Source organism: Clarias gariepinus, chromosome 12 (genome assembly GCF_024256425.1).
Source record: "Clarias gariepinus isolate MV-2021 ecotype Netherlands chromosome 12, CGAR_prim_01v2, whole genome shotgun sequence".
Classification (NCBI taxonomy): domain Eukaryota; kingdom Metazoa; phylum Chordata; class Actinopteri; order Siluriformes; family Clariidae; genus Clarias; species Clarias gariepinus.
In genome coordinates, this window is record NC_071111.1 from 28,280,419 (window position 1) to 28,302,567 (window position 22,149).

Genomic DNA, 22,149 nt, shown 5'->3' on the forward strand with positions numbered 1-22,149 from the left:
CGTAGCAAAGGCGGATGGCACGGTGGATTGTGTTCACTGTCAATGGTTTCTGGAGGTATTCCTGAGCCCATTCTGTGATTTCTTTTACAGTAGTATTCCTGTTTATGGTGCAGTGTCGTTTAAGGGCCCGGAGATCACGGGCATCCAGTATGGTTTTACGCCCTTGACGCTTACGCACAGAGATTCCAGATTCTCTAAATCTTCGGATGATGTTACAGTATGCAAAGTTGATGATGATAACTGCAAAGTCTTCGCAATTTTTCGCTGGGTAACACCTTTCTGATATTGCTCTACTATCTTTTTGCACAACATTGTGGAAATTGGTGATCCTCTACCCATCTTGGCTTCTAAGAGACACTGCCACGCTGAGAAGCTCTTTTTATACCCAATCATGTTGCCAATTGACCTAATTAGTGTTAATTGGTCTTCCAGCTCCTCGTTATGCTCAAATTTACTTTTTACAGCCTCTTATTGCTACTTGTAGCAACTTTTTTGGGATTTGTTGACACCATAAAATTTTTAATCAACATATTTTTCCCTTAAAATGATACATTTTCTCAGTTTAAACTTTTTTTCCGTAATTTATTTTCTATTCTAAATAAAATATTAGAAGTTGGCACCTCCACATCATTGCATTCAGTTTTTATTCACAATTTGTATAGTGTCCCAACTTTTTTTGAATCCGGTTTGTACAATTCTTGTTAAGAAGGCTTCAGGGCGTCCAAAAAAAGTCCAGCAAGTGCCAGGATCGTCTCCTAAAGAGGATTCAGCTGCGGGATCGGAGTGCCACCAGTGCAGAGCTTGCTCAGGAATGGAAGCAGGCAGGTGTGAGCGCATCTGCACGCACATTGAGGCGAAGACTTTTGGAAGATGGCCTGGTGTCAAGAAGGGCAGCAAAGAAGCCACTTCTCTTCAAAAAAAAAAAAATTAGGGACAGATTGATCTTCTGCAGAAAGTATGGTGAATGGACTGCTGCGGACTGAGGCAAAGTTATATTCTCAGATGAAGCCCCTTTCCGATTGTTTGGGGCACCTGGAAAAAGGCTTGTCTGGAGAAGAAAAGGTGATCGCTACCATCAGTCCTGTGTCATGCAAAGAGTAAAGCATCCTGAGACCATTCATGTGTAAGGTTGCTTCTCATCCAAGGGAGTGGGCTCACTTACAATTTTGCCCAAAAACACAGCCATGAATAAAGATTGGTACCAAAACACCCTCCAACAGAAACTTCTTCCAACAATCCAACAACAGTTTGGTGAAAAACAATGCATTTTTCAGCATGATGGAGCACCGTGCCATAAGGCAAAAGTGATAACTAAGTGGCTCGGGGACCAAAACATTGAAATTTTGGGTCCATGGCCTGAAAACTCCCCAGATCTTAATCCCATTAAGAACTTGTGATTAATCCTCAAGAGGCGGGTGGTCAAACAAAAACCAACTAATTCTGACAAACTCCAAGAAGTGATTATGAAAGAATGGGTTGCTATCAGTCAGGATTTGGCCCAGAAGTTAATTGAGAGCATGCCCAGTTGAATTGCAGAGGTTCTGAAAAAGAAGAGCCAACACTGCATATACTGACTCTTTGCATAAATGTCATGTAATTGTTAATAAAAGCCTTTGAAAAGTATGAAGTCCTTGTAATTACTGTATATTTCAGTACATCACTGAAACAACTGAAACAAAGATCTAAAAGCAGTTTAGCAGCAAACTTTGTGAAAACCAATATATGTGTCATTCTCGAAACTTTTGGCCTTGACTGTACAGTAGTGAGCATAAAGTACTAAAACACACCTATTGTAAGGAGCAGGTCATGTGAATCTCAGAGAGATGATCTTACCCTAGTGTCTCGAGTTTAGAGGAAGGATTCTCCAGTAGATCACAGAGACAATTCACTCCTGAGTCTCCTACTTTATTCATGGACAGATCCAGTACTCTCAGGTGTGAGGGATTTGATATCAGAGCTGAAGTCAGAGCAGCACAGCCTTCAACCGAGACACCACAACTGCGCAATCTATAGAGAGACACAATGACACACTCTTCATTACCAGATTTTTATCTTTTATCTTTACTTTTTATAAATATGATGTGTCTGTCATGTTGGTCTATCTGTCCTCTCTAATCACAAGCTATAATTAACCAAAACATTAACACTCTTTAGTGGTAAGGTCAAAAGTTGAACAGTGAGTATGCTTGGATCATACAGGTTGGTCAAAAGAACTTAAATTTCTGCAACAAGGGACCGACAAGCTGAAAGGTTTTATTTTAAAAAGTTTGTTTAGCTACATCATTGAAACAAAATTTGACAATTTGGGCAGCTTTCTCAATCAGTAATGGCGCAACATGCTCAAAGTAGGGAATTTACAAATGCTAAATACATTTTCTACACTATAACATGTTTTTGAAACACATTACATCAGTAATTATGAGGCAGATTTTATTGATGAGTTCAACAGATTTAATTTGCACAAGGTTACAAAAAAATAAAAATAAAAACAGTACTATATTTTATTTGTTCTTAACAAGATGTCAGGTTATCTCACAAAAACACAACCAAAAATATAAACTGTCTAAACCAAAACAGACATTAGTATATTATTATACCAGAAGTGAAGTACATAAGATGCATCAACAACACATTAGACCAAACATACATTCTACAATTTAAATTATGTACATGATTACAAACTACCTAACAAATAAATAATAACGATAAGAACTAATGTATGAAATGATGCAACTTCCGTGAATTCAAACTAAAAGAGGAGGACTGGGGAGCCAATCAGAAAACAAACAGTTCGAATCTGCCCGGCTCCAGTTTCTGATTGGCTGCTATTGCCCCTGCTTTAGATTCTAGTTGGCTGGAATAGTGGCAGAGTTATAATGCTGGTGCAGTTTGTGCAAGTGTAGCTTTATGATATTAAGTGCACAGAAGAGGCAGAGTTCAAACACACGTAAATAATCTTAAGTGAGTTTCAGCACACAAAAACAAGTTTAAAAGTGCGTGTACGAGAGTAGAGCACTAAATATAAGCATAAATAAGTATAATATTCATGAATAAGTACAGTAGGTAGTCAACCGTAATAATGGTTTTACTGCCGCATCTCACGGCAGCAGCATTTGGGTTTGTGCGTTTGCTGGCTATTACCGCTGAGTGGCGCCAGGGGTAGCTCAGTGGTTAAGGCATTGGACTACGGTTCGGAAGATCCCATGTAAGTCGCTCTGGATAAGAGCGTCTGCCAAATGCCTAAATGTAAATGTAAATATAACTATAGGCCAACGCCTCAGGCCGTAGTTTATTATTCAATTCAATTCAATTCAATTTATTTTGTATAGCACTTTTAACGATTGTCATTGTGGCAAAGCAGCTTTACACAATCAAAAGAATTATTTAAGTTTGTATGAAATGTGAATTTGTATAAATCAAAATGGTCAGTTTGTCCCTGGTGAGCAATCCGAGGGCGACAGTGGCAAGGAAAAACTCCCTGAGATGGTAGTAGGAAGAAATCTTGAGAGGAACCAGACTTACAGGGGACCCATCCTCATTTGGGTGAAACAGATAGCAAGAAATGATCTGCATTTATACAGTGTGTTAGGTGGCAGACAGTTCAGCTATAACAGTTTATGTTATGTTAATACAAATATTCTTATGTGTGAATAAAAATTTGTGTGTGTGTGTTTGTCACCTGAGAGGTGTCAATAGATCTTACATATTCATGAAAAGTCATAGATTGTCAGTAAAACAGTGGCTTTGCTGAAAAAAAAAAATAGGCACATCAGTCACTTTATCCAAAACAAACGGTCTTTCCTAGTGTTATAATTAGATGTAACATACAGTAACGGATATATAAACAGAATAAACAGTGCACACTGTAATCTAAACAGAACGCGTGGATTAATAAATCAAGATGCGTGTTTCTTAGCCCTACCCCCGTAAAAACAGCACTTTCAGAAAAAGGCTCGTCCGAAAGAGGATGTGCGTGGACCACCAAGCTTCTGTAAATTTCAAAATTGCCATTGTTACCGTTTTTTAATCACTGGAATGGAAGACATGGAAAGTTTCCTTATCATAACACGCCTTATATTGTTTTTAATCACTCGATACACAACCCATGATTTTTTTGTGTTTTTTACAAATGGAAAATACAAGTGGAATAATTTTATTTATTTATTTATTTTTTGTAAAATCTAAAATGAAAACATTCTATAAAAATACCAAAGAAAATTATTGTGGGTCGAGTGATTAAAAAACAATACAACACATGTTATGATAAGGAAAATCTCAATTTCTTTCATTATAGGGATTAAAAACAGTAACAATGTCAAGTTTAGAATCAATTTTTTATTTCAATTAAATTTTATTAGTATAGGGTTTTTTAACAATTGTCATTGTCGCAAAGCAGCATCAGAAAATATAAAAGATTTACACAAATTCAGGAAGAGGCCTAAAGCACTGCAGGTCTTCAGAAAGGCCTCAGATCCAAGAGTCTTAAAGTGGGGAGGGGCGCATCTTAGTTTCTCTTTATGTACAGGTGAATGTATAGGGATGAATTATTTGCATTTATATATTTTCAGACATTGTAAAGCACACACAGTAACACTAAACGAACAACAACTTAGAAAAAATAGGAATAAGAGGCCTTGATTATACTGCATAAATATCATTTAATACAAAATAATTCCTCTGCGCTTTGGAAAACCGTGCATGCGATTGGGCACTAGGACAATGTAGGAAAGTAAAGAGGAGGATCATGATACTGGCTCAACACCCTAAGACTAAACTTCATTAAAATTAAATTAACAAATATTGTAAGTGAACAACAAGAGTCCGCAATTAATAAAGCATTTTTATTTAGACTATAAAATAATCCTGCATCTATTTTTAGGCATGCCAGCTGCCACTTTTTATTTAGAAGTTTTCAATACAAATCTTATAGTGTCCACATGAAATCAAACATTCCCCCATCTTAATATTTTAACTATTTAATTTTAACAATTTATTTTTATACCATATTAAATATAAAAAAATCTAACTCATTATTTTACAGAAATGTCAATAGCTTTGGTTCAGATTTTTCTATGGTTGTTGTATAAAGTACTCGGATGTAGAAATTACCATCACTGTAGTATTTCTTCAACAGAACATATTATGACTTTTTTATGTCTTAAGCTCTAACTATATTTGAAAACTACTTCGGTTAAAATGCAAATGATTTATTTTTAGCCGCTGTCATTTTGCCACAGCGGTAATAGGCATTCCCATTGACTACCTACTATAATTTGTATTCTAATTTTTACTTTCTGCACATTGTTATGATAATTTTAAGCATATTTTTTAAAAATTAAAAGCTTTAAAAACATTACATACATTTTAGCTGTAAAAACTGTCTGCTTTCTTTACCGGATCGCCAATTTACACCCTTGTTTTTGGGGTTTATTCCGAGGCGCCTTGTGATGTTTTCTGCAGCTTCGTTTTACAGATGCGCCATTATTATTGCGAATTAGATAAAATTATCGGGATGCGACATGCAGGCGGAAGAGGGAGTTCTGGAATGTGATCCATTGACTCTCTCTCTCATTGGGATTCCTGTTTATCGCTACACCAGTCATACTCTCCTCCTCAAAAATTTTCCAGGTCCTTTTTTATACTGGATCACATGAGCCGACACGTCAGCGGGATTCCCTCACGCTGCAGCCATGCATGCTCGCGAGAGCTTAACCCCGGAACCAAAACACAGTCTTGAGACTAAATAAACCATATCATGCTCAAGAGAAAAGTAACAAAAATGAAATGAGAAAATACAGAAGAAGTTTGTATCAAAAGAAGAAAGAGACGAAAAAGAAGAAAAAAACTAAGTTTTGTATTGGTTATAAAATTTATTTACTTTTGGATTTAAACCATTATTGTTTCAGACCGGGGAGAGTCTTCCCAGTAGTCTGCACTAACACCCTCCATAATCTCCCCTTCTTAGGCCCACATCAGGCTCCCATACATGACCTGATCCTTTTCCAATTCAATGATTGTGTTGTTGTTGTTGTTGTTGTTGTTGTTTTCTTACATGTTGGTGTTACATCTTGGATTTTAAAAGTTGTAATGAGTAAATACAGCTGTATAAAACAAAAACATGTGTCTTTCATCATTTCAGGATGCAAAGAAACAAAGTGTGATTATTTTAAAGAGTACTGTATAAACAATAATTTGTTCTTTTCTATACCCACTGTAGGCAAGCACGTGAACAAATATGCTTATGATTTTGTTTACAGGTTCATTCTATGGGTTGTACTAAGCCTCTTTTAGCAAGTAAGAGGTGGTGTCAGTGATTCTTTTATGGCCATTCGAGTTTAATTTGCAACACGCCTAACAAATACACACACATGCACACATACATACTCATCCTTCTCTGTGACAGTTACTAAGCCATTCTGTGATAAATCAATAAAAAATATTTAGCTCATAGAAAACAGTTGCAAGGTTTACAAGTTAGCCTACTTAATCGTAAAATAGCCTTCCATTAGATAATTACTGCAGTGTTTAATATGTTTCAGCGGGCAATTATTTACCCATAACTGATGCATCAAGTAGCTTCTCATTTTTTTTAACAACAACGCCAGAAGACTTTATGTTTAGTAGTGAAAGTAAGAGCATTTCCACATGCACAGTATGAAGAAAACTCAAGTGTCATAATTCACAACCTTTTTTCTAGGCTGTCGTGTGTCCTTTCCCATGCCCCTGTTTCCGCCTCGTCTGCATACCGGTCTCGCATTTCATCCTGATCATTTCAGCACTTAAGTATGAGCTTTTGCACTGCTACAGCGCTGGATTATTGTGTGCCTTTTCTCGCCTTAATTCTCTCACGTTTTTGTTTCATAGCTTTCACGTTGCCAAGTTCACTTTGTTTCTGGTTTTCTCATTATTTGCCTCTTGAATCGGATTGTTGGCTTACTCTGATGTCTCAGTTTTGATTTTGCACTTCCCTTATTGACTACAGATTTTGTTTTATGTTTTTAAATTTGTCTCTTTGCTCTCTGATCTCTTGGTTTTGATCTCGCATTTTCCCTTTTGACTATAGCTCTTGTTTTTTTTTTTTGGATCTGTTGCCTCGATGTTTGATTTTCCAGTTACCAAACTTATTCTTCCTTTTTTTGACTAAGGCTCTTACTTTGCAATTTGTATCCGTCACCTCACCGATTGATTCCCTAGTTTTTGATTTTTGCTTCTGCCTTCTGACCACGGTCTTGTCTAACGCTGCAGTTATTCATCTGCACTTGGATTCCTCTTGTTCTGCTCTGTCTCATGACATCATGGGATTGGGACTAAATAGCTGTGTAGTCTTAAAGACAGCATTTATCAGCATGGCTAATCAAAAAAGCTTCAATTTGCTAGGGAGCAGAAAAAATAAGACTGTGGAGCATTAAAAAACTTGTGTGATCCGATAAGTCCAGATTTACTTTGTACCAGATTGATGGGCACATCGGGGTAAAAAAAGACCCGCATGAGGTTATGCATACATCATGTCTACTGCCTACTGTACATTACAAGTATGTGGCGGCAGTGTTAGGATTTTGGGTTGCTTCAGTTGGTCAGTTCCAGTTTTAGCAACATCATGTGCACAAAAATGAGGTCAGCAGACTACCTGAAAATACTGAATGACCATGTTTTATTTATCAATTAATTTGTTCTTCTCTGATGGAACAGGCATATTCCAAGATAAAAATGTCAGGATGCGTCAGGTTCAAATTGTAAAAGAGTGGACGAGGAAACAGGAGAAGTTTATATTTTAAATCTATTGAGTCATTAGGATGTGCTGGAGAAGGCCTTACATAGCAGGTTGACTCTCCCATCATCAATACAAGATCTTGGGTTGTCAATATAATGTGAGTTTGGACAGAAATGATTGTTGTGATATTCCATGAGCCTATTAAAACAATGCCACAGTGAATGCATGCTATAATCAAAGCAAAATAAGGTCCTACAAAATATGAGTGACTTTTTTTTTAACAGGCAGTGTACCTACTGAAGAAATGTAATAGATAATAAAATAGATCACATTTTTCGGTCAGTGCCTCCACTCAAGCAGCAATCCACAGACACAAACACCTGATTCTAGTTCACAAAACCTTAGACTAACGATTCAACTGTGTTCTGTCTCAGTATAGTACTATATATAATAGTATATATAGTACTATATATAAATAGTACTGTAAATAAATGCGCATTACATAGAGACAGATAGTGTATAAGGATTTACAGTTTATTCAACCACCAGTGTATTAAATAAAAAAAAAAAGAAAAACTGGCAACTGAGCAGAAACAAACATGCGTTTACCATTAGACATCATAGCTTTCATGATCTACAGTATACAGTATGAATATATTGTTTATGATGAGTTACAAAAGAAATTGCACTCTGGGTAACTGGATATAAGACTAAGGTCAAAAGTTCATCACGAGCTAAGCTCATTCACTGAATGAAATCACAAATCTTCACTCCATGTTTTAAGATTTTATTTATTTAGACTAATGACTAGTTTTATTAAGAATTTTATTAGTAATTTTCACTTATTAAAAACTGACATTTTTATAAATAAACAAAAATTTTAGAAAGTGCTGTGAGGTACTATGGCTATCCTAGGGGATAAGCAACATCCATAGTTACTGTGACTACTTTGTCAAAGAGATGATTTACCTCACATTCTTCACTTTACTGTGAGGATTCTCCAGTACAGCAGAGACAGTCTTTACTCCATTTTCTCTTAGATGATCGAAAGACATTTGCTCCACAGTCAGATGCAGTTCTGTCAGATTGGAGGATTTTGAGTTAAGTGCTGAGACCAGAGCTGAACAATTTTTCTCTCCAATGTAATGACACCTGACACTGAAAAAAAATAATAATACATAATTAATATCTAATTAATTAAAGTTAGTAAAAATTACTTGACAGTCACTGGTGGCTACAGTACAGTAACATAAATTGCAAATTATGATTATAATATGATGAGAAGGTTTAATGTATTAAACCTTTATTGAAAATAAGAATATTGTGAAATTGTAATTTTTTTTTTCGTAATTAAAAAAAAAACGAAAACGCTCAAATGTTCTAGATTCATTACGTGTAAAGTGAATAAGAGCTGCTCAGAAATATATGAAAAGCATATATTATATTGCTTTGTGGGCAATGCTTTGTGGGGTAATGCAGTCCAAAGCATTGCCCGCACTGGACTACACTCCCGTGGCTAAACCCCATAAGTGTTGTGAAGACACGCCCCACAGAACTGGGGAATGGGCTCAGCAGAGATCATAAGCATTTACAGGAGCATGTACTAAAATACAGTAGGTTGCTGAGAACAGAGCTAGTTTTTACCAGGTAAAAGTAGTGTTTTTTTACACAAACATTGAGAATTTTTAATTAATGTTTATTACAAACTTTTTATTAGGACCCTAAAAAAATCATATTAACTTTGGGAAAAATTGGGACTGTATGACCCCTTTAAGGCACCTGATTCAACTTATTCCCATGAAGGTCACTTTCACTTAATTTCTTTTTCAGTTTTGGTTTGGTTTTAATTGAATTATATTTTTACCTTTTGGTTGGTCCTGTTTAAATTGAACACCTTGCTGATTTTTACAAATTTAATGTTCCCCACCAAAGCTAATTTTAAATATTTAGCATTTTGCACCAAGTGTATGCATGTTGCATGATACAGCAGCAGCTCAGTGTAGCACTGTCCTTAAATGTGTGTGTTTGTTCTGCAGGTTTATGTGGCAGCAAAAAGATGCACAATTTTTTTGTGAATTTACTTTTTTATTGTAGAATATCTGATTTGGTTTAGTACTATATGTAGGTTGACGCTGTAGTTCAAATTCTTTTGAACATTTAAAACATTTTGCTCTCCAATTGCAGTCAGATTGTCCTCATAATCAAGGCTTAGTTAGGTTTGTGTGTGTGATTGATGTCCAGTGAAACCCAGATTGTCCTCATAATTAATAGTTATTGGCTGTGTGTGTACAAGTTTAAATGTCCAAATTAGAACCCGCCTACTCCCACCCTGTCCTTACAGTGCTGTAGAATGTCCGGTCTTCATATTTCTAGACTGTTTCATTAGCATTAATTTAATACTAAACGGACATTTTACCCCATGCCACAAGGAGGAGTTTAATATTACCTACTAATCTCTATGACAAAGAATAAAGTGTGTCTCCATAACTCAGTGTGGGTACTCTTTACGGAAAAACGTCCTGATAAACCACCCGCGTGTGTGTGTGCATACTCACTGGATTCACGTCAATATAAATGTTGATGTCATGGGAACTGTGTGGGGTACGAAAGAGTCATTTCACAGTTTTGCCCAGGTATTATTATATATATGGGTCAATGACGTGACGCCCCCTTTTTCTGTCCGGGTTAATTTTATTTTGCAGAAAAAACTAAAAAATACATAAAAATTTCTCATCTGCTTGTTATACCTTCTTTACCTACTAAACCACTCTAAATTTTTAAGTTTTTCATCATTTTTCTGCTATCCGAAGTGCCAAAACACCATATGGGGCGACCGTCCGGCCTTGACTTTAGTTAGGACAACTGGTTTAAAAACACTTTAAATCAACTTAAATATATCTCTTTTCCTAGTTGGCATAATTTTAAACATGTTTTACATCCATTGACAAAACTATAAAGCATTTGCTCATATATTTTTATTATGATATACAAACAAATGTTGAATTATGTTGATTCTATCCATTTTATCCGGGGCGACCATCAACAAACCACAATTTTGGGACCTTTATTTTAAAAAAACATCTCAAGGATGGAATACAGCATCAGCCAGACACAAGTAAAGACCCCCTGGAAACAACTGTATAGTAAATCAGTCTCTCTCATATAGTAAGAAAAAGCTGTTTTTTAACGGCTGTGATGTCGTAGTCACTTTTGGTCATAATGTGGGGCGACCACCCCAAAACTGTAAATTATAAAAAAAATTTCCACAAATCTATATTTTGATGATAAATTTGATAGTGCTTTGTCACTAGAAGAAGCTAGTTTGGTTTCTGAGGCTAACCGTTAGCCTGTTATACTTGAGTAAACTTGAAAACATCATATGGGGCGACCGAGTATCATGTGGGGCGACCACTGCTAAATGTTTTAAATGATAGATATATGTCCTATATTTGTAGTTTTCATATTCTATACATCAATTATATACATAGAGTTAATTGTTTAAGTATAATTATTTGTATATTTTATCTTTTTTTTTCTAAATTCAGCCATTTTCCATTCCTTTTATAGGGATAAACATTTATTTTAACTGGATAATGAAGGAGACTCTGATATTATAGAATAAACTTGTGAAATAATGGTTTTCATAAAATGAAAGGGCACTAAGGTTTATCTTTCTTCATCAGTTTATCTACTTACTGATATGAGTTCAACTAGTCTTAATGATACATAAAAATGTGAATTCTGAGATATATTACGGTCGCCCCAGATGACTTTTTTAAGGCTTTTTTTAAAAAAAAAGTCTTATCCGTCAATGACCCATATATATATATATTTTTTTTTTTTCAATTGTGTAGTAGTAGTTTTAGTTAGTAGTATGCTGCCAGGGCACCCCTACTATTATTATTGCACTTTTTAGCCCGAAATCTTTGACATTTAATGCAGGTACCAGTGGAGAGATCGCTGTACCCCCAGAAATGGCCTACTTTTCCTAAATTCCTGTTTTTCCGATTCAGGACTAGGTAGGACTAAGTACAGTAGGACTACTGTATATCAAAGCATTCAACGAGGTCATCTAAGTGTTGTGGAATGAGGTCCTGCTGCTTTTTTTTCTCCATTGCCTTTTAAAGGTCAAACTGATATTACTTGTAATTAATGCAACAATAATTTAAAAACTGTTGTCCTTGTGTCTCATAGTAAATATAAAACATTAAGATGCTCATTGTGCTATTTGTAATGTTATGTAAAATGCTACTTTTTAGATAAATGCATTAAATGCTAGTTAATGATTAGCTGTTAGAGAATGTTAAATGCACTTGTTAGCTTATATTTTTTGTTGCAGCTATATTATATTAATATATTGTAAGTGCAAATTGGAAGAGCTTGTTGGTGGCACTGCAACTTAGTAAGTGCCAAACTTACTAAAGATGTAAGAACATGCACCAAATATCCTAAATTTACGGTGGCCCAGAAGGGCAAATCATCTTTCCTGTATATGTGTGTTTTTTTCCCTTGAAAATGTATGCTTTTTCCCTTATAAATGTGCTTTTTTCCCCTTATAAATGTTCTTTTTTCCCTTAAAAATGTGTGCTCTTTTTTCTTATAAATGTGCTTTTTTTTCCCTTATAAATGTGTGCTTTTTCCCGTGTAGCCGTCTGCTCTTTTCCATTTGTGCGCAACTACTTTTTTCCTGTGTGAAAACTGTCTTTCTCCCTTATTTTGCAAGCTAAAAGCTAAAGCTAATGCGCAAAGCACTATGGGAGTGGGGTCAAAACGCAACTGAACACGGAACCTTTCTGGATATCAGCTCCAGGACTCAACATCATGGAGTATACAGTGAATTATAGCGTGATAACGTTATAATTTTTACTAAATTTTTAACTGCACACACTTACCAGGTAATGTTTGATATATAAAATTAATCAGATGTTACTGTTTTAGGCACTAATGATAACTTTGTAGCAGTGTTAATACTATTGGAGTGTTTGGGGGAAATGCCAAGCCGAGTGTAAATGTCAGTGATTAAAAGGAATATCATCTCATTTGGACCATTAAACACTGATGTAAACCATCAGCTCCATGGCATCTCTGTAAAATACATCCACATATGGATTTATAAGCAAGCTAATATCACTATGCTAACCGCTAGCGCGTAGCATGGGGAAACTAGCTTGTTCATTAATATATATTAGTTTAATGGTGTATTTAGACACATATACGTGATGTAAACAGTTAGCTCCATTGTTTCTGTAAAATGCCTGTCCAAATATGAATCTATAAGCAAGTTAATATAATTATGCTAAGCGCTAGCTTACTAAAAGAGCTAAGATAGCAGCAACTATTGCTAATTATCCCTGAGCTGCTCCTGTTATGTGCTAAATGTTACAGATGGTTAACGAATTGTTGTATGTAGTTTATTGGAGCTCCTGAGTGCCATATAATGTATACTGCTGTATAATGTAGTGGTTTTATCATAGCTAGAGATCTTCTGAATAGTTAGTTATGTGCTTACACAATGTATGTAACAGTCAAGAAAAGGGGCTTTTGTTCAGGTTCTATCTATTCTATTAAATATGTTTATACTCCTTATAATATGTATGATTGTGTATTTTTCGTCTCATAGTGAACTGTGTGTAAATCATCAACTGCCTGTGTATCAGCTGATTTCTACACCAGCTTTACATCCTGAGCAGAATGTGAGTTCTCAGAAGTATTTACCTCTCTTTTCAAGAACACCACTGAGCACATCTTAATCAGGGGACAGGGATACATTTCTCTTCATGGACATGATGTGTGTGTTAATGAATGGTGGAGATGGGGCCAAATTTTGCATCAATCCTTAATAGCAAAACCAAATATTTGGTTTTAATACACAGCATTACTAAAAGCTTGCACTCTATGAAATTTTGTGTGCGTGCCTGCCTGCGTGTGTCAAACTGATGTCATATGATGTCAAACATCATGAAGTGATATTAACTTGCTTATAAATCCATATGTGGATGTATATAACAGAGATGCCATGAAGCTGCATAGTAACACCATGAAGTCTTTTTACTAGACACTTATTTTAACATGTCTTTATTTTTCCCCTGTTGTAGATTGTCGTGGAGAGGACGGCCCCTTGATGCTCTGCCTTCTTGCACCACCAATACATACATGTATTTTATTAATTTGTAAATAAAGTCTTTAATATAATTTATAGTTAAGTATTTATTTTTAGTTTGCTTATTATTTAGCAAAACAGTTAAAGTGCATGTAAAGCATTGCTGCAAATGACACTGAATAGAATCAGATGTTACTCCACTCTGTGTGAGGGTACAGGCTTATATACAGTATGTGATTTTAGCATCAATAATGTTTTTCTGCTAACTAAAGCATGCTGCCTTGGAGATATTAGTGACATCTCTGTTTCAGTTCAAACAACATATTCCATAATATTTATGAATACATTAATCCCATATGTTCAGCAGTTAAAACAGAGGTTCTTAAACATTTTACAGCGAAGGACTCCTCCAACTGTAAAACAAACACCTCTGCATACATTTACTTATAGTGCATTTCCAAAAATTAATTTTTATGTTATTCAAAAAGTAAAACTTTTTGTTTTCATTTAATTGGGTGTTTGGGTTAGTGGCTTCGGCCCTGTTTGTGTGGAATGTGCTCCGGTTCATGCTTAGGCTAAATTGGAGGGAGGCTTTGTGTGAATGTGCTGCTCTTGCTATTGTATGACTGCGTGTGTGAAATAAAGTACTCCCAGCCATTGCATTGGGCAGCAAGTAAGCTCACTCGTCTCTCCAACATCCTTCTCGGCGGTAAAACGCTACATTGGTGTCAGAAGTGGGATGGAGCGCACATCGGAGGAATTTCAAAAAATTCAAGCGGGCCGCCGAGTAGCGGAGCGACTACTCGGAAAGAAGAAGCGCTTTCCCGACGGAGCTAGTGCAAGCACACCACGGCAACCAACGCGGAACGGCGAGAGGAAAATCCCGGCACTGGATCTCGGGGCGGAGGCCGACGCTGCGCAAGCACCGGAGCAAGATAAAGCTCCGTGCGCCGTTAGCCGGCGAGGCGACCTGCAGCTGTGCGAGGCCAAGCGCGCTGAGCCCATATTGGCGGTACATCACGGCGAAAGAGCCGAGCAACCGCCCACAGCTCGGTAGGTGAACCTAGCCGGGGACAGGGCTACCTGTTGCGGCTAGACAACGAGCAAGTCTCCAAGGTTTCGCGGCGATGCCGAGGCACAGGACCTCGGGACTACCGCTGCAACGTTTTCAGGCCTGAGGGACAGCGTACATTAGCAGCCGCTAAATTAGCGCCGGGGCGGGGGGAGGGCATTTGAAAAGCTGCACTGGGATTTATGTCGACTGTGTGCTGGACGACGTCTTACTGCGGGCGCTCGTGGACACCGGCTCCACTGGTTCGCTGCTGCGCTCTGGATTACTAGGGCAAAGCAAGCGTGTTTGCAGATCCCGCCTTCAACATCCGCACCGTTGCTGGGGACTACGTAAAGGTACGGGCGTGTCGCACGGTGCGAGTCCAAGTGGGTAAGCGAACTTATTCACATGGGTTCGTTGTGGGGAATGTCGAGGAGGACTGCGTTTTGGGTTTGGACATTCTGGAGAGATGGGGTGCGGTGCTGAATTTGTCTAGCGGAACTCTGCGTGGTCACTTCGGGGTAGCCAGGTTGCTAGGACCCAAACCACAGCCGGACAGGTTAGTAGCACACACCCGGGGGGCGGAACTTCCAGTAGCAGACCGAGCGGGAAACCTACACGCTAACGCCAGCGCGTCATCCCGACGGCCGCGCAGCAAAGCGCGTGGTCGGTACTGCGGGCAAGTGGAGCACCGTGGAGAGGTAGAACCCTCGACGCCGAACATTCTCCCCGTGCAGCCCTCCAGGCTTTCCGGCGATCAGCCGTCCGAGCCAGCGTGCAGCCGAGTTACCGCATCACCCAGAGCGTCACCCGCAGTTGCTTCGCCGGTGTCACAGCTGAATCGTGAACCGCTTATCGGCAAGCAGAAGGTGGGGGCACCTATTGGGCGAATGGGCGTTAACACTCACAGCCAGGGGCGAGATTTTGCTGCTGGAGAGCAGGTATGAGTGTGTTCCTCCGCAAGGAAGAGGGGGCTTTCGGACAAGCTTATGTCTCACTGGGTGGGCCCATGTACAGCCGTTGCATTGGGCAGCAAGTAAGCTCACTCGTCTCTCCAACTCGTCTCTCTTCTCGGCGGTAAAACGCTACAATATATTAATGAACAAGCTAGTTTCCCTATGCTAAGCGCTATTAGCTTGCTTATAAATCCATATGTGGATGTATATTACAGAGATCCCATGAAGCTGATGGTTTACATCAGTGTTTAATGGTCCAAATGAGATGATATTCCTTTTAATCACTGACATTTACACTCGGCTCGGCATTTCCCCCAAACACTCTAATAGTATTAACACTGCTACAAAGTTATCATTAGTGCCTAAAACAGTAACATCTGATTAATTTTATATATCAAACATTACCTGGTAAGTGTGTGCAGTTGAAAATTTAGTGAAAATTATAAAGTTATCACGCTATAATTCACTGTATACTCCATGATGTTGAGTCCTGGAGCTGATATCCAGAAAGGTTCCGTGTTCAGTTGCATTTTGACCCCACTCCCATAGTCCTTTGCACATTAGCTTTAGCTTTTAGCTTGCAAAATACAGGAGAAAACAGGAAAAAAGGAAAGAGTAGACGGCTACACGGAAAAAAGCACACAGTTACACAGGAAAAAGCATACATTTATAGGGGGAAAAAAAGCACATTTATAAGGGAAAAAGCACACATTTTTAAGGGAAAAAAAAGCACATTTATAAGGGAAAAAAGCACATTTATAAGGGAAAAAGCACACGTTTTCAAGGGAAAAAAGGACATTTATAACGAAAAAAGCATCCATTTTCAAGGGCAAAAAACACACTTACAAGGAAAAAAACACACACATATACAAGAAAGATGATTTGCCCTTCTGGGCCACCATATAAATTAAACAAGCATTACTTTGGTATTTATAAGATAATAACTTATAAAATAAAATAAACTTCTTTTTTTTTTTCATTAAATTAAATCAGATGGCTACACATTTACTACATGGCCTCCAATATTATTTATCTGTTATAATAATAATAATAATAATAATAATAATAATAATGTCAAAGTTAAAACATCCTAAAGTACATGTTTCTGAAAATTATTTTAGTTTCTCTTTTTCTAACACTGTAACAGTAGAACAGTTGTATTTAGCTTTACTTACATTGCTTTTCTGGATGCTGCAATTACAGGCATCAGCTTCAGAAGAAAGACATCTGCTATCGTATCTGCACTGGTATATTTCTGCTGGTCAAACACTTCCAGCTCCTGTGCTGATGTCATTAACACAAACACCAGAGCAGTCCACTGTGAAGAAGAGAGTTCACTTTTTTTTCCAGATTTCAGGTAGTGTTGGATTTCCTCCACTAGGGAATTATCACCCAGTTCATTTAGACAGTGGAACAGATTGATGTATTTCTCTATAGGAAGTAAAACTCCATTGATCGTGTCATGAATGTACTGAACCGTTTTCTCTGTCTGCTGGGAGCAGCTTCCTGTCTGTGTTACTAAGGCCTTTAAGAGTTTCTGATTGGACTTCACTGAGAGACCAAGAATAAAGCGAAGGAAAACATCCAGTTGTCCAGTCTTACTTTCTAAAGCCTGATCTACAGCCCACTGATGTACATCTAAAACTGTAATCCTTTCCTTGATTCTATTTCCTTCATTTGTCTTTTTTGAAGCTTGACTCTTTTTAAGAACATTTTTGTTTTCCATCCTAAACATCAGATGCACATACAGAGCTGCGAGGTATTCCTGAACACTCAGATGAACAAAGCAGTACACTTTACTCTGGTGAAGCCCAAACTCCTCTCTGAAGATCTGCGTACACACACCTGAGTACACTGCTGCTTCTCTTACATCAATGCCACACTCTCTTAGGTCTTCCTCATAGAAGATCAGGTTCCCTTTTTGCAGCTGCTTAAAAGCCAGTTGTCCCAGTTTAAGAAATATTTCATTAGTCTCCTGCTTCTTTAAGTACTTTTCTCTTATGATGTTTATCTGAATGATGAGAAAGTGTGTGTACATTTGAGTCAGAGTCTTGGGGATCTCTGCACTCTCTGCTTTACCTAACATTCTCTCTAGAACAGCGGCTGAAATCCAGCAGAAGACTGGGATGTGGCACATGATGTAGAGGCTTCTTAATGACTTCAGGTGTGTGATGATGTTATTGGCCAGGCTCTGATCACTGATCCTCTTCCTGAAGTACTCCTCCTTCTGTGGGTCATTGAACCCTCGTACCTCTGTGACTCGATCGACACACTCAGAGGGGATTTGATCAGCTGCTGCTGGTCGGGAGGTGATCCAGATGAGAGCAGAGGGAAGCAGATTCCCTTTAATCAGGTTTACCAGCAGCACAGGCACTGATGCAGATTCAGTTACATCACACACTCTCAATGTGGTCTGAAAATTTAGAAGAAAACGACACTCGTCCAATCCGTCAAAAATGAACAGAACCTTTTCCAAACTGGGCAATTCTGTTTCTTTAAAACAGACATGAAGGAGCTCCATCAGACTCAGTCTCTGGTCCTTCATCAAGTTCAGCTCTCTGAAAGGAAGTGGAAATATGAGGTGGGCATCCTGATTTGCTTTATTTTCAACCCAGTCCAGAATAAACTTCTGCACAGTAACTGTTTTTCCAATGCCAGCGACTCCCTTTGTCAGCACAGTTCTGATGGGTTTGTCTTGTTCAAATAATGGCTTAAAAATGTCGTTGTATTTAATTGGTGTTTCCCCTGTTGTTCTCCTAGATATTGTCTCAATCTGTCTCACCTCATGTTCTTTAATGATGTCTCCACTGTCTCCTTCTGTGATATAGAGCTCTGTGTAGATATCATTCAAGAGTGTTCTGTTTTCAAAGTTTATTATCACTCCATTTAACCATTGAAACAACTTCTTCAGATTTAATTTGAACTTTGTCTGGATTTCATTTACAGCAGCAGATTCTGGGTCATGCCTGTAAGATGGTGAAGAATAAAGATGTCCAGAAGGAAGGAAGAAAGATATGGTGAGGCATAGGATCTGATTATTAGACTTTATCAGATAGTTATTTATAATGTTCTGTGTTTTTTTTTTTATTCTACTGTACTGTATGTAACATATCTATTCATGCTGTTTGTTAATAACAGCAGGTTTATAAGACCAGTGTATGAGTCTCACAGTAATGTTGGTTTTGATCTTACCCTGTAGCGTTGATGTTCTTTTCTATTCCGTCTTCTGCCTTCTGTAGAACACTGTAAACAGAAAGTAGCTGTAAAATGTGATAACGTTCATCACCCGTTTTATCTTTACTTTTTATTTTATAGGGACTGAATACAATGTGACAAAGAAAGATAATAAAACAGCAGAAAAATGCATTAGTCCATCTATCTACTTAAGCCAACGTCCTTAATTGCTGAGATCCAAATCTGTAAGTAGGCTATTAGCAAGAATGAAAGGACCCTTAAGGATAGGTAATCTAACAGAATACAGCCAAGCAGTGGAAATTAGCATGCTGTCCAGTACATTGGTGACATTTAAAATCTACTGTCTGCAAGTGAAAAAAGTGAAACATTAAGGCTAATCATGTAACTCTGAGCTTAAAGGTTTCCATACTCAATTCAGAAAAAATTGCATCACCCTGTACAGAAACATTTTGAAAGTTTAGAAATGTGTGGAAAAACAGAAAGATAAATACTCTGTATCTGATCAGCTTTCCAATTGATTTGTTTAAAAATCCAGATTTTTTTGTTATTGTTCTGTTCTTAAAATAAATTTCGTAACAACTAAATAAGTTGCATTTCCTGTGTAACTCAAGAAGATTCTCATGCTTTCATATCCTGTCATTGACCAAGCAATGCTAAGTGGTGCTCTAGCAGTGACCAAACAAGTATTTGCATACTAACACTTTACAAAGATAAACATTTATTTCATTAATTTTAAACAGAGAGATGATGTTACCACCTGACTACGGGTAAGGGGTCACTATCTTTAAAATTAATAAGAATCTTTATGGACTGATCACTTTTCATGGAGATACAGCTGGATGCTACTGACTCTGTTCCCTTTCCCTGGAGTGTACTTTAATACATTATAGCCAGTCCTTTATATACACAATTACTGTTTTATCTAACTTGCTAATTTAACAATAACTTAAGTTTACTTTTCAATAAGATTATTTGATGATTTGATTGTTATTTGCATTATTGACGGTTAGATTTTCATTAATAGTAAAATCTCTGGTGAAATTATTTCTTTTATATTTTAAGGTAAACCTTTACTTCAAAAACTCCAACTAGATAAATATTGAATGTATACATATTGTATTGTTGGTCGAACTTCTTAGAGCGAATTTGTTAAGACAACAGGGACAAAGTAAAACTCTTGAAAATATCAAACCAAAACAGTGTTTTACACACTCTGGTGATATATAGCCTTATTAATTTCACCATAACTAAATATTGAGTGATGGATAGCCTTTTGGAGCCACTGGAGGAGTGTGAAAAAGCTGATGAAGTTGCTGTGGTGTTCTAGTATTTGAGGGTCTGGATGACTATGCAGCAGCATTAGGAGTGGTGTTTGGTCAGGTCTGTGATCTGAACAAAGAATTCCATAAGAACTGGACATACACATATGAACCAATCCAAATGATTTTTATTGGCCTTGGAGAGACTTAGACTCCTGTTGCTATAAACTCTTTTTTTGTGCCTGACTCAGATTATAATATAGAATCAGTAAGATACTGATAAGCATCTGGTGTTATCCAGGTATTTTATTGATCTTTAAGCAAAATAGAACCTGTAGTTTCTTGTATTATGAAGATCACTGTTTTAACTTTGACTAATTTTGGAAGAATAAAGGTTTTTATATAAAGGAAAAAGTAATGTTTGTGTATTTTAATTGTTGGGGTATTAGGTTAACTTGTTTTTATAGAAAACAATCACTTGAATCAACTACATCAATGGGTTACAATGTCCACCAACTTACCTATTTGAATAGATGAAAAGTTGGGCTAAGTCAACCCTAGAGAAATATAATTAATTGAGCCGACAACCAATGCTACTTGAGCTGACTTAAATATTTGAGTCAACATAAGTTTTTAAACTGAGTACACATGTAAGTAAACTTTAAAAAGCTGTGCAAATTGTTACTAAACTTTTGTTTTTACATCGAGGCGGGTTTTTTTTTTTTAATATAGTGTTTATTTGTCACATATACATTACTGTCTAGTTAAATTCTTTCATTGCTTATTCCAGCATAGCTGGGGCCAGAGCGCAGTGTCATGGCTACTGTACAGTGCCCCTGTAGCAGATAAGGTTAAGGGCCTTCCTCAAGGGCCCAACAGTGGCAAATTGTACCCCTTTTTCACTGGTTCCCGTGCCGGTTCCGTGCCGGTTCCCAATTTTGGAACCAGTGCCGCGCTTTTCCACAGAAAAAAATGAGCACCGAACCGTCCCCTAAACTCTGCTGGTCTAGTCGCGAGGACCCGTGTAGTCGCGAGAACCCGTGACGTCACGAGCGGTGGGCGGAGTTATAGGGAGCGTGGCGGAGACCCAAAGTCCGTTAATGTGTAGCGTGGACGAAACAAAAGTGCTTTTTGTTTGGAAAGTGTTTTAAGAAAAAAAAAAGTGTATGAAAAAATAAGAGAAGAACTAATAGTCGCAGGCTTCACACGAACAACCGACCAAATAGTGAATAAGCTAGTTGTCTATGTCGATCACTTTCAGTGGTTATAACATGTCGAATAAGTTGCTTTTGGATACTGAAATAGATTTTCATACTAGTTTTGTCACACACACCCGTTCCGCGACCGGCACTAGGACCCGGAAGTAGTACGGTCGCGAAACAGGAAGCTTAAAAGAAGACAAGCTGGCGCTTCACACTCGCTCAGTTATTGAGTTTCGCCCATGTTGGTCCAGATTGTCCGTCTGCCAAATCGTGAGTACTCATTTTCTTGGGTTTGCCTTCTGATTCGAGTGTGTGTTTATAGGACGCGGGTTAAATTTGAGTTTTTCCCTTGCCCCCCTTGTGTGAGAGTCCTTAGATAAAATCGCGTGGTTATCCTGCCTACTCGCTTACTTCCGCGTTTGGTTTTACCATCCATGCTACAAAGGGCTAACCGCTAGTGCTAAAGTCTTCCGATCATCCCGGTTAGTTTGTGACAGAATGACTGAGCCAAAAGCGGTATACCCAGCGGATTATGCGCGCCTTTGGGACGTGGTAGATCAGCACGCCAAGCTAATCAATCAGCTAAACGGAGAGCTCGCTACCGATGATATGCTAATTTTTTGAGATAGGAATTTTGGGTTTTCTTGAGCTGTATGCCAAAATCATCAATAATAT

At 37.7% G+C, this 22,149-nt stretch overlaps 1 protein-coding gene across 3 annotated transcripts in view; it reads right to left on the bottom strand.

The window, feature by feature from the left end:
- The window catches only part of LOC128534532 (NACHT, LRR and PYD domains-containing protein 12-like), a 68,114-nt gene that overhangs the window by 25,235 nt on the left and 20,730 nt on the right, over positions 1 to 22,149 (bottom strand). For all 3 annotated transcript variants that reach the window (XM_053508995.1, XM_053508997.1, XM_053508996.1), the window contains 4 exons: positions 19,011 to 19,061; positions 16,994 to 18,784; positions 8,681 to 8,869; positions 1,834 to 2,007 (listed from right to left, as the gene is read on the bottom strand). In XM_053508995.1, coding sequence (XP_053364970.1) covers positions 1,834 to 2,007; positions 8,681 to 8,869; positions 16,994 to 18,784; positions 19,011 to 19,061 — 2,205 coding nt within the window. The remainder of the gene's footprint in view (positions 1 to 1,833; positions 2,008 to 8,680; positions 8,870 to 16,993; positions 18,785 to 19,010; positions 19,062 to 22,149) is intronic.